The following is a 13,409-nucleotide window of genomic DNA, read 5'->3' as shown; positions in this document are numbered from 1 at the left end:
TTGACCAAAAATACTGTGCATTTTGACCAACCTGACCCTGTTCTTCCCACAATACCAAGCTTCTCTCCACCTTTGATGGACACGTTCAACCCATTTAGGACAACTGGTGTGTTTTCTCTGTATCTCATCTTATAGTTCTGGAAAGTGATGGTCCCATTCATTGGCCAGTTTGGGGGAATTTGAGCATTTTGCACTCGTCTGGGAGACTCAGATGTACCACCCTATTTAAATGTGAACACTTACTAGGAGTTCATAATATAGTAATAATAATATTTATCTTTTGATTACTTTAATGTATTCTTGAAGACGCTCCACTGAGGTGAACCTTGCATCCATCTCTGTCGACTGTCTCACAACATACTGAAGCATTCCTGTTAGCTAGAGATATATACAAACATATTGGCAGCTGGAAGTATTATATTATTTTATAAAAAAGTATAGTATTATAGTATTATTTTATAAAAAATATCTCTGTTACATTGTGTACCTGTATAATGTATGCCATGGCCAGTCCTTTCAGAGATGATGGTATAAGGTCATTACTGCTGAAAATAACAAACAATGATACTAAAAAGCTCATGGAGGCAGCAAAAAAATCCAGACAGAATGACATCCATCTCGATGCAGAATTATACAGAAAAATGTTATTTGAGTTCACGTCTGTAAGCACCTTAAACCTATAACAAGAGAAACAAGTATAGAAATTAGAAACAGCAATAAGCCAGTATTGTAATTAATGTTAATGTACATTTCTAACTGGCTGTCTTTAAGGTTGTAGGCGTGGATTGTGCTCATGCCTTGCAGTGTTGAAGTAGTCAATGAAATACAGGGTGAGCGACTTATATTCTCCATTTGATTCATTTGTCGAATACTTCCTCGGACTATACTGGAAAAAGAAATAAACATTAGAGAATGTGTGATGTTTTGTCATGACATACTTTCCTTATATTTAGCCCTCTTATTGTGTTATAGTCAACTGACCTGAGTCTTGTCGAAAATTATAACAGATCATAAGTATACTTTGTCTTCCTATTTATAATTACATATGCAAATTCTAAAATATTATAAGCACAATTACTGATAACAGCACACTGACAGCATTTCAACATTTACCACACACAGGATACATCAGAATGATCATTTTCACATCTAAAAAGACGAGACACTGCTGTATGATTACATGGCATGTTCTACCTCCCATTCTCAGCTCATCACACCCAAGGCATTTTCCCATAGTGAAACAATTACCGGTAATTGTATTCACTTAAAAACCATAACTTACAAGAGGACGACTGCAAACAAGACTCCAAAAACCAGCACACCCAAGAGCATCAGTGGAAAGATGGATGCAACAACAATGAGGGTAAAGATGACTAAAAGAGAGTACTGAATACTAATGTTGATGTTATTTGAAAGCATTGAGTCCACCTCTTCTAGGTCTTTAGCAAAGCGGTTCAGAATACGGCCAGTTGGTGTTGTGTCAAAGAAACTCATGGGATAAGACAGGACCTGTGACAGGAAAATAATATTAGAACTGACCTATCTAAGCTTCTTAACTATAGTTGTAAAATACTTACATTTCTGAACATTTTGTCATGATAGTTGCAGGCAGCATTCACTGTTATTCTTGTGTAGACAAAGCACTTTAAAAGCGCTAGTGCGAGCATGACAACAATGATTAAGCCATTAATCATTTGATAAAAGTGAAGCTGAGGGTTTTCGGTGATGTTACCAGAGTTTGAAGTGGCGTTACTGGACTGTCAAAACAACAGAAGCAGGTTTATGCAAAAATTTACCTTATTCCCATGCCACTTATTTTCCCACACCAAGGCTGCCTCTTTCCAAGAAGGTGAGTAAGAATAAAAAAATAAAAAAAAAAAAAAAAACTCACCCCATTACCCTGTCTAAACCAGTAACTGAGCCACCAGTTGCCAAAGACTGTGAATCCGACTTGCAAGACAAAAATTGCTGACATCAGAAATACAACACACAATCCTGCGGAGATAAAGAAAGAAGCATGTGAAGTATGTGTTGAGAAATGGCATTAGTGACTTAATGAAGTATAAGTGCTTTCTGCATCACCTCCTGCTGCCTTTGCATAACTGTAGTAGATTCTCCATTTCATGGTGCCTTTAGTTTCCTGTTTAACTAGCTGGTCTTTGTCTACAGGAGCTTCAGGAGAATAAAGTATATTAAAACTTACAGAGAAAATCATCATTCTTCCATCTTTTGTTGCTTAGTATTGCCATTAGGGGGTCAAAGGTGCTAAATCCTGGTAACCTTAAAATTACTATTGTTGTTACAAAAGAAACAAAAAAAAAAACAAAAAACTTACATTTTGGGGAAACTGACTCGTTTTCATCTGACCTATCAAAGGCTAGAAGAGCAGCATGTTAATAATGTATTTGCTTATATCAAAACATATTCTACAAAATATCCATAAAAAAACATTTTTCCTAAAGAAAATTAAATCATGTCAAATGAGGGCATCTTTACAGTTTTGTGCAGGCAGTGTATGTATTCTGAATGTGTATTTTCAGTCTTAGCTAAAGGTAAAGGCAACAACAAAGGCACGATTTTTGACAAATGCGTCATTCAAATTTGTATTAAGGCCAACTTGTATTACCTATTCCATTTTCTGCTTGGGCTCTTCGAATGGTATCTTTCTGGATCCTGTCCTGAAAGGGTATCTCTTTTTCATTTTTCTGGGCCTAAAAGTGAAATAGATAAATGTATTATGACAAAAGATGCACCGTAATTACCCTTACTTATATATAATAAAATAGTTTATTAAGAATGATTCAAACTTCCTTAATTAATAGCCTAGATATTTGCGAGTGTGTGGCCGTGTCTCAATTCGCCAAACTGGCCTTAGAATCACCATTCGAAGTGTGCGTCAAAGGGCTGTTACGTAATTTCCAGTGCAACAAGGGCTGTCCCATTTCAACGCACCCTACTGAATGCGCCCGACAAACTTGCCCTTCCCTTTCCAGCGTTTCCATGGAGATCGGATGTAATCGAAGCGTGCATCCGTGCACACTTCACGCACTTCTATATCCCATCATGCACCACGCAAGAAAGAGAAGAAAATAGAGTCCCCTGCGCAATACACGTTCAAATGTTCGTACTGGTTTACCTCATCTACAACAGTGCGACATGAAAGATCTGTACTGTGTGTTTGAGGATTAAAAAGTAGGGGAGTTACATGGAATAAAGGAATGTGCAGTTGTTGCTACACAATAAGAAGACATTATTATCATTAGAAATTATTACTGCAATAAGAATAATGTAAGAATGTTCGTTTCTATTGTGAGTGTCAAAGACCAAGAGACTGAAACATAAAGTCAGAAGAGTTTAATGAGTTCCACACAGGTAATGTGAACAATGAAGCAACGGACTCGGAAAGAATAGAAGAGAGTCCTGAGACGTGCACAAAATCTTCATGTGTTCCGGTACATTCCATAGGTCTGCACCCCCTCGTGGGCACGTGTCATTTACCTTTGTGTTAGTAAATGAAGATACTAGTTTGATGTAGTGCTGCACTGTTAGAAAATACTTCACAATAATAAGATGGAAAGAACTGGCACGGCATAGAAGGTAAACATCGCCCTCTACTGTTATTAAAGTGGTGTAGCCACTGGCCAAAATACTGAATCGTTAAACCGCAATATCCCACTTTATGTACAACTAATCAGTGTTCTCTGGTTTATAGACTATGAATGTAAAAATTATACTGTTACCTCTGTCTCTGTTGTTACATTTTCACAAGGTATATTTTCTTAATGTTATGAAGTAGCTACAAATGAGAAAAAAATCACCTTGAACGTTGTACTTGCCTATTGATATTCAATAAAAAAAAAATAAAATGAAACGGCTGTGACGTCGACATCTTGGCTTTTCTTCTATTAAATAATAAATAATTAAAAATAACGTACGTAATGTACGTATCGTACGCTCAAAGACAGCGGTGGAAGTGCAGTCCGTGGTGTGGGCCCGTCCCACTTCAGCAAGATGGCGGCTACACTGAGGAGGGCAGATTCTCGTCCGGAACCTCCAAACTACACTTTGAAGAGTACTTCGAAGGGTCCCTTCAAAAGGTGCATTTGGCGAATTGAAACATGGCCCGCGTGTGGTTAAGCACCAGCCTGGACAGGGTCTTGAGCAGCTAGTGAGAGAAAAGAGGCATTTCTTCTGTGCAAGCAAGAGACCGAGCCAATGTGTCAGCACCACAAGGAGCACCACCACCTCCATCTCCCCCAGAGAACAAGTCAGCACCACCACCTTCCTCAGTGAAGGATTCATCACCTGCGTCACTTCCCCTAGGGTCCTCGTTAAAAGGTCTTGGACCTGTCTGTGACATCCCCAGCAGAGGTTTCAGTCTCAGCAGCATCCCCATCACCTTCCCTGCCCCCAGACCAGCCCTGGGTCCCCTTTGCTACATCTACTCCTTCTAGGTACTCTTCACTCTCCTTTTCCTCACCCATGGCCCTTCCCAATCATCTAGAAACCTCATCAGATCAGGAATTAAGATGGCTCCCCTCACACCTAACAGCACCTAACAGTTTCCCCACCCAAGGCCCTCCCTCCTATTCTCCATCGTCTTTCACCCAAACTCCTTCTTCTCCTTCTGCTAGGACAAGAGCTAGGACACACAGGTCCTCTGTTGTCCCAGGACATACAGTCATGATAATGATAATATCAGGCCCTGTGATGGAGCTATATCTGCAGTTACACCACGTAGACTGATAAACAGATGGACAGTTAGATTGTCCAATCAGAGAAATTTAGTTCGCATTCCTGAAGAAGATAACATCCAGTCATACTGAAACTAATTTTGAATCACCACCCTCCAGCGCCACTCCCGTTAGGACTAATTTCCACATCTAAGAGCAATGAGTTTGCAGTATTCTTTAATAACAAGGTTCAGGGCATTAAAAATGCCATCAATTTCACAACCCAAATAACAACCATGCAGCCACAGACACTTAGAGCTGACTCACTTTCCGCCTGTAGCTGACAAAACTGTCCAAGAGATCGTCGCCAGTCTGCGATCCTCTACATGCTACCTCGATTTCTAATGTCTATGCTCAACAGCTTGTTATTACCACTCACTTGCATAGTTAACAAGTCACTGGAACATTCCCAAGAGCTTTGAAAACTGCAGTTATCAAGCTTCTCTTAAAGAAGAGCAGTCTTGATGCCACAATACTAAGCAATTACCGACCCATCTTAAATCTGCCATTTTTAGGAAAAATACTTGAAAAAATTGTTAACCAACAGTTTATTAACTTCAAATGAACAACTCCTTTAATGTTTTCCAGGCAGGTTCTAGACCACCACAGCACTAAGGCTGGTCATATCAAGGTGACAAATGACATCTGCCTGAACACTGATGCAGGCAAAGTCTCAGTCTTGATCCTGTTAGACCTGAGTGCTGCCTTTGACACTGTGAATCATGGGATCCTCTTACATAGACTAGAGGACTGGGCGGGCATCTCTGGTCTGCACTAAACTGGTTCAACTCCCATCACGAGACAGGGTATACTTTGTTGAAATTGGAAAATGTGATTCAGACCTGTGGGGTGCTCCAGGAGTCAATCCTGGGACCCCTGCTGTTCAATCTCTGCATGTTGCTGTTATGCCAGTTAATAAGCAGCAACAATGTGTATATGGACCAGTGGATTCATTCTGCCATTGCATCCAACAGATCAGTGTGTGGATGAAAAACAGCATTCTCCAGCTAAACTCAGCTTTTGGCCCACAAAAACAAAGAGAAAGTGTTATCAGTCACCTCCTGTCTCTCTTGCTAAACCCTTCAAATCAGGCTAGAAATCTGGGGATAATAATGGACTCAGACTTGAACTTTATCAGCCACATCAAATCAATAACATCTGCAGCTTTTTATCATCTAAAAACATTTTATAAATTAAAGGTATACTGTCAAAACCAGACTTGGAGAGACTTATCCATGCATTTGTCTCCAGTACATTAGACTACTGTAACATCCTGCTCACTGGCCTCCCCAAACGTGCGTTAAGACAGCTGCAGTACATCCAGAACACTGCTGCTCGGGTCCTGACTAGAACCAGGAAGTATGAGCAGTATATATATATATATATATATATATATATATATATATATATATATATATATATATATATATATATATATATATATATATATATATATATATATATATATATATATATAAGTATATATATAAGTACATATCCAATATATTAGTGCCATATGAACCATGTCGCACTGAGCACCTCAGGGGCCAGCCTCCTACTGGTGCCCAGAGTTAGAGTTGCAGGTAAAACCTGGAAGAGTCTTCCTGAAGATGTAAGACAGGGATTTACTTTGACAATGTTTATATCCAGGCTCAAAATGGTTCTACTTAGCTGTGCATATGGCTGAAAGGTTTTTATTCTGCACTTTTCTATTTTAATGTTCATTTTATGATGATTCTTTGTGATTATTTATGTTTTGATTTGTTGGATTGTGATTTTTTCTTATACAGTAAAGCACCTTGAATTACTTTGTGTACAAATTGTGCTATACAAATAAACTTGCCTTGTCTTGCCTCCAGAGACATTATCCCATAAAATCCCATTAAGAAAAAAAATACTGAATAAATAAAGAGGATAGACAGGGAAGGAGAGAGTCTCTGCCACATTCCATGAGATCTCTGGGCCCATAATTCAATTGATTCAATGGCCGCTCTCCTTACTTCATTTCCTGCAGACAGAGGGTGAAGGAGAGATGTGGAAGTGAAAGTTTAGTGGAGAGGTAGAGCTGGGTGTCATCGACGTAGCAGTGACAGTGAATGTTGTGCTTATGGAAAATGAAACTAAATGTTAGAATGTAGATGATGAATAGGAAGAACTTGGGTTTTTTGTGTGTTCTGTGCTGTTTTCCCCCCTCCCTTCTGTGTTTGAGCCTGGAGCTGGGCGGAGTCTGGTTTCTCCCACACACACCTGCAACTCATCTTCAATCTAGCTGCACCTGTGAGTGCAAAAGGACTGAGGAGCCGACACTGAGTGCCAGATCGTCTTGTCAACTTCCGGTATTTCCACTAGTCGTTCTTCATGTCATGCTCCAGTTTATTTGTCCATGTATCCACTGTGATCCTGCTCCCTGGAACCACTCTGCACCTCTGTCTCCGACCCAGCTTTCCACGACTGGTATGAACACCTCAGCCTCAGATCCAGCTCACCTTAACCGGTACGAACACCCCAGCCTCTGACCCTGTGACCCATGACCTGCTCCAAGACTACTGCATATGACACCGCTCTCCACTGTCTGCTCTCCCTACCTTCATTCACATTTCCGTGCCTGTCAATAAACTTTGTTCAAACTTTTACCCGAGTCTGAGTCTTTGGTCGTCCTGTCAGTCTTTATGACAGAGGATAGAGCCCCGGGGCACACCAGTGGAGACAGCAAAGGAGTGAAATCTGTGAGATTTAAGTTGAATGAATTGATTGTAATTACAGAGATGTAAAGTGAACCAGGAGAGAGGAATGTGAGATAGACTAGTGAATGAGAGTGGTGTGTGAGATGGTGTCAAAGGCTGTTGTTAATCAATGAGGTTCAGGATAGGAGAAGGCCAGAGTCAGAAGCTATGAGGAGCTCATTACTGATTTTCAGCTGTGAATTTCAATGAAAACATGATATAATAGTCACAGATATTGTTAGTGATCAGAGGTAACGGTCTTTTCGAGAATATTAGAGCAGAAGGGTAAGTTAGAAATAGGGTGAATGTTGTTGAAATTGTTAGGGCTCAAGCCGGGTTTTTTCAGAATAATAGTGATGGCTGTAGATTTGAGTGATGAGGGAACAGTTCCAGAGGTCAGGGAGGAGTGAATAATATAAGTAATAAAGGGGGCAAGTGAGGGAAGACACGATTTATCGATCTGTTTGGTTATGTTAAAGAGAAGGGAAAAAAGAGACTTAGTCAGGTCAGAGTACTAGGAGGATTTAGAAGTGGAAATTGTGTCCTTGTAAAGCATTATGTGGTTCTTTGTGTATTGTTATTCCAGTTTTGTTTTGTATAGTCATTCAAGTTGTTGTCCTTTGGCTTTGAGTTGTCGGGGAGTGGGTGTGGACCAGGGTGCAGAGCAGGAGAGACACAGATCTGGAGTGGAGTGTGGGTGTTCAGAAGGGTATGGAGATAGTTGTTATAAAGAACGACCAGATCATCAGGTGGGGTGTTGGCATCTCTGGGGGCGAAGTTGTTAATGCCAGATGAGAAAGCATTGATGTTAATGTCCTTAATTTTTGCGGAATGCAATGGAGCATAATGAAGGAGGGAAAGTTTGGATAATGACATGACATTGAAAGTGATAAGCAGGTGGTCAGTGAAGGGCGTGTACTGCTTTTGCATTCAGTGGGAGTAACACCAGAACAGGACACTAAGTCCAGAACATGTCCTTTGCAGTGGGTTGTGAAGTGGATGTATTGTTTTAAACAATATTGGATGGAAAATCTTTGGAGAGAGCATTACTAATATTATCCACATGAATTGTTCTAAAGTAGCCTGTGGTGTTCCACAAGGATCTGTGCTTGGTCCAATCCTATTTACTCTGTATATGTTGCCATTGGGTAACATTATCAGAAAACATGGCATTAATTTTCACTGCTATGCTGATGACATTCAGCTGTACTTATCAATGAAACCAAATCAGACTGATCAAATAGATAAACTCAGTGCCTGTGTGAAGGACATCAAAACCTGGATGACCTTGAATTACCTGCTCTTAAATCCTGAAAAAACAGAGGTCATTGTCGTTGGTCCCAAAGGTCAAAGAGATTCTCTGTCGGACCAGATAATCTCACTCGACAATGTGAGTATAGCTTCTAGCCCTACTGTAAAAAATCTTGGAGTCCTATTTGATCAAAATCTCTCATTCACAGCCCATATAAACCTAGCTTGTAAAACCGCATACTTTCACCTGCGAAATATAACTAAAATTAGAAATATTTTACCTAAAAACGATGCTGAAAAACTCATCCATGCATTTGTTACTTCCAGACTTGATTACTGTAATTCTCTGCTCGCAGCCTGCCCCAAAAGTACTATAAGGAGCCTCCAGTTGGTCCAAAATGCAACGGCCAGAGTCCTAACAGGAACTAAAAGAAGAGACCACATCAGTCCTGTACTAAAATATCTGCACTGGCTTCCTGTCGAGCTTAGAATCAAATTCAAAGTCCTCCTCCTGACATACAAAGCCCTAAACGGTATGGCCCCATCCTATCTGCAAGATGCTATTGTCCCGTACCAGCCAAACAGAGCACTCCGCTCTCAGAATGCAGGACTATTAGTGGTTCCTAGAGTGTCCAAAAGTACAGTGGGAGGGAGAGCATTCAGTTACCAAGCTCCTGTGCTATGGAATCAACTCCCTGCTGATGTTAAACAGGCCCCCACAGCCTCTGTATTTAAGACCAGGCTTAAAACCTTCCTCTTCGGTATAGCGTATGACCAGGTTACTTAGTGAGGGAGTTAGGGACATTAAAACCCGGGATAAGATAGGCTGCAGTAGGAGATAACTAGCTGGGGGAAGTATGGCAACCTGAGCACTATCCTCTGCTTTGTCCTATTTTCTCATCAGCAATGCTATTCACATGTTGTCCCCTGTCCCACTCCCCCTGTGGAGTGTAACTCTTTCAGATGCCCCGATGACAGCTGGACCCTCTCCTCCTCCCCGCCTGGCCCTCCTCCTCGCCTGGCTCTCCTCCTCCTCGCCCGGCTCTCCTCCTCCTCATCTGGTCTTCCTCCTCCTCGCCTGGCCGATTTTTCTTGTTTTGTCTGATTTTTCCTGTTGTTTTGTTGTTTTATTACCCGTGTTAAGTAAAATCATGGTGGCAAAGGTGGCATGATCAAATTCAAAAATATTCTGAAATGGGTCACTCCACGACAATAGCACTCACTCAGATCACAGATTACTGGCTACAAAAAATTGATTATAAAAATCTTATAGACACCATATTCTTAGATCTGGGTGCAGCCTTTGATATTTTAGACCACAGTATTTGATTAAATAAATTTAACTGCTATATATTTGCTTTCAAATTCACTGAAAGTTATTCAGGTAATTAGGACTCTAAAGTGCCGCCGAGCAGTTGCCTTGGGCCCCTTTTGTGTTTCTATATTTACTAAATACTTTTCATTTATACTGAAACATGCAAACATGGCTATACAGTTGGAACCAGAAGTTTACATACACGATACAAAAGGACACATATGCTTTTTTTCTCACTGTCTGACATGAAATCAGACTACATTTTTCCTGTTTTAGGTCAATTAAGATGACCAAAATTATTCCTATTCGCTAAATTCCAGAATAATGAGAGGATGATTTTTTTTTAGACAATTTTTCATGACTTCCTTCAAAGTCAGATGATTCAGATTCAGATTCAGATTGATTGATCCCAGAGGGCAATTCATTTGCAGCATTCTCAGCGCAGTTCTCACTTCTAACATGCACACAAACACATGCAGTGCGTCAATCCATTACAATCCACGAGTGGAACTCAAAGCACAATATAAGAACAATATACATAATACAGTGCAAAACTTCAAGAAACACTACCCTTAGAATTTTGCAATTTAATAGCTGAGGGCCCAAAAGAATTTGAAAAGCGATTTGTTTTCCGTATCAGAGCATAAAACCGACGCCCTGAAGGCATCATGATAAAGTCAGGAGCCAGAGGATGGAGGGGCTGAGCCAGGAGACACTTGGCTTTGCTCAGCACCCGCTCCTCCCACAGGGAAGGACGTTTACATACATTTTATTAGGATTTGGCACCATCGCCTTTAAACTGTATGACTTGGGTCAAAAGTTTTGGATATCCTTCCCCAAGCTTCTCTAAATTGTTGGCATTGTTGCCATTCCTCCTAACAGGACTGGTGTAACTGAGCCAAGTTTGTAGGTCCCCTTGCACAGGCCTTTTCACAGCCCATAAATTTTCAATAGGATTGAAATCAGGGCTTTGTGATGGTCACTCCAAAACACTTTGGAGTTTGGTAACTGACTTAAGCCACTTTGTAACCAGTTTGGCAGTTTGCATCGGATCATTGTCCATTTAAAAGACCCAAGCTTTAACTTCCTGGTTGATGTCTTGAGATGTTGTTTCAGTATTTCCACATGTTCTTTCCTGATGATGCCATCTATTTAGTAAAGTGCACCAGTCCTTCCTGCAGCAAAATAACCCCACAACATGATGCTGCCACCCCCGTATTTCACAGTTGGGATGGTATCCTCATGCTGCAAGCTTCCCCCTTTTTCTCCAAACATAACAATGCTTATTATAGCTAAACAGATCAATTTTAGTTTTGTCAGGCCATAGGCCTGAAAAATAAGGTCAAAGTAAGGCCAAAAAATAAGGTCTTCATCCTTGTGTGCATTGGCAAAATGTAATCTGTTTTGTTTGTTTCTTTTGGAGTAATGGCTTCTTCCTGGCAGAGTGGCCTTTCAGTCCATGTCGGTAAAGTACTTGTTTCACTGTGGATAATGATAGACTCTTACCATCTTCAGCCAGCAACTTCTGCTTTTGTTTTTGGGTTGACATGCACATTTTAGACCACACCACATTCATCTCTGGGACACAGATCCCATCTCCTTCCTAAGTGGTATGATGGATGGACATTCCCATGGTGTTTATACGTCTTTATAATTGTTTGAACAGATGTGGCACCTTCATCCATCCCATGGATGAACCAGACTTGTGCAAGTCCACAATTATCTTCCTGATATCTTGGCTGATTTGTTTTGACTTTTTCATGATGTCACACAAAGAAGCTTGTGTTTCAGGTGTGCATTCACATATATCCACAGGTGTGTCTCTAATTAAGTCAAATCTTGTCAATAAACCAATCAGAAGCTTCAAAAGACATGACATCATCATCTGGGTTTTCCCACATTGTTTAAATATAAGTAATCTTTCTGTATGTAAACTTCTGATTTTGAAGAAAGTAATGAAAAATTGTCTTAAAAATCCTTCTCTCATTATTCTGGCATTTAGCAAATAGAAATAATTTTGGTAATCCTAATTGACCTAAAACAGGAGTTTAGTTTGAAAAAATAGCGTCTGTGTCTTTTTATATAGTGCATGCAAACTTCTTGTTTCAACTGTATGTGCAGATGACATCACTTTATATGCATCTGCACCCACAGAAGGCCAACTTATTAACATCTTAAATGAGGACTTGACAGTGGTAATACAGTGGACTCAAGACAATAAATACGTAATCAATGCTGAAAAAAAACAACTGTTAATTGGTTCACAATACATCTTAAAAACAATAGCAAAATTAGACTTAACATCGGGAGCAACAATAACTGAATAAGTAGAAGAAACAAAATTATTGGGTGTAATAGCAGACTCTAAATTAACATGGACCAGTCATATAAATCATGTGTCTTCTGTGCTCCTCACTTCTGTGTCTGTGCCGCGAGCTGGATGGAGACTCTAGCATCACCCACTACACACCTGCAGCCCATGAGCAATCAAGCCTGAACCTGTGGAGCACTAAGGGACCGAGGATCCGACACACATCGCCAGATCGTTCGTGTATCCCCCATGGTTCCACTTGGCTCAGTCTAGTTTTCGTGCGTATGATTCCAGTACTCAGCTGGCTTCTCTCATTTTTCGCCAGATCCCGCTCCTTGAAACTACCCTGCACCTCTGCCTCTGACCCAGCTCTCCTCGACCGGTACTAACACACCAGTATCTGACCCCGCTACCTACGACAGGCTCGAAGATAACAGCCTACGACCCCACTCTCTGTTATCTCCTCCATCAATCTACATTTACATTTAGTGTAAATAAACTCTGTTCAACTTTTTACCCTGAGTCTGTATCTTTGATCCCCCAGACAATAAATCATATACTTAAAAATGTATGTACAGTAATTAATTTGAGAAGACCCCAGGAAGAATAGCTACTGATATTTCAGTACCTAATGGGGATCTTAAACTAAAGTAAACAAAAATCTAAGGCATTAATTAGGCAGCGGGCTAAGCTTAACTAGTAAGTTAGCTACTAATTAGCATAAAATAAATGCACTGATCTATTTTTCAATATGAATTAAGTCTTTGCACATGTTTTATTAAACTAATTAAGCTGTAGATATTATAACTGTTACAGATTTACTTGTATGTTTCATTGTAAATTGTCTTACTTGGGACTGCTGCATTTGGTAGTTGCTAATGAGCTGAGCGTAGCGCTTGTTAAATCCCATCAGCTCCTGGTGATGCCCACTTTCAACTATCTCTCCATCCTCCAGCAGCAAAATGCTATCACAAAACTCCAGATACTGATCAATGGAGAGCACAGAATCAATATGACACGTAAACAAACCAAACATGTAGACATTGTACATATCAGTATTTCTTTTTATAAGCCTT

The 13,409-nt window shown here is 40.2% G+C and overlaps 1 protein-coding gene across 2 annotated transcripts in view; it reads right to left on the bottom strand.

Moving 5' to 3' along the window:
* The window catches only part of abcc12 (ATP-binding cassette, sub-family C (CFTR/MRP), member 12), an 89,731-nt gene that overhangs the window by 3,432 nt on the left and 72,890 nt on the right, over positions 1–13,409 (bottom strand). The window contains exons 14-24 of one of the 2 annotated variants that reach the window (XM_055229583.1): positions 13,184–13,318; positions 2,627–2,711; positions 2,336–2,377; positions 2,083–2,172; positions 1,892–1,995; positions 1,578–1,757; positions 1,283–1,509; positions 749–886; positions 488–677; positions 289–378; positions 32–221 (exon numbers count right to left, since the gene is read on the bottom strand). In XM_055229583.1, coding sequence (XP_055085558.1) covers positions 32–221; positions 289–378; positions 488–677; positions 749–886; positions 1,283–1,509; positions 1,578–1,757; positions 1,892–1,995; positions 2,083–2,172; positions 2,336–2,377; positions 2,627–2,711; positions 13,184–13,318 — 1,471 coding nt within the window. The remainder of the gene's footprint in view (positions 1–31; positions 222–288; positions 379–487; positions 678–748; positions 887–1,282; positions 1,510–1,577; positions 1,758–1,891; positions 1,996–2,082; positions 2,173–2,335; positions 2,378–2,626; positions 2,712–13,183; positions 13,319–13,409) is intronic. The other variant, XM_055229572.1, reaches the window with a different exon arrangement.

The sequence above is a fragment of the Periophthalmus magnuspinnatus genome, chromosome 3 (genome assembly GCF_009829125.3).
Source record: "Periophthalmus magnuspinnatus isolate fPerMag1 chromosome 3, fPerMag1.2.pri, whole genome shotgun sequence".
Classification (NCBI taxonomy): domain Eukaryota; kingdom Metazoa; phylum Chordata; class Actinopteri; order Gobiiformes; family Gobiidae; genus Periophthalmus; species Periophthalmus magnuspinnatus.
The sequence above is the reverse complement of the archived record's forward strand: the minus strand, read 5'-3'. Positions and strand labels throughout refer to the sequence as shown.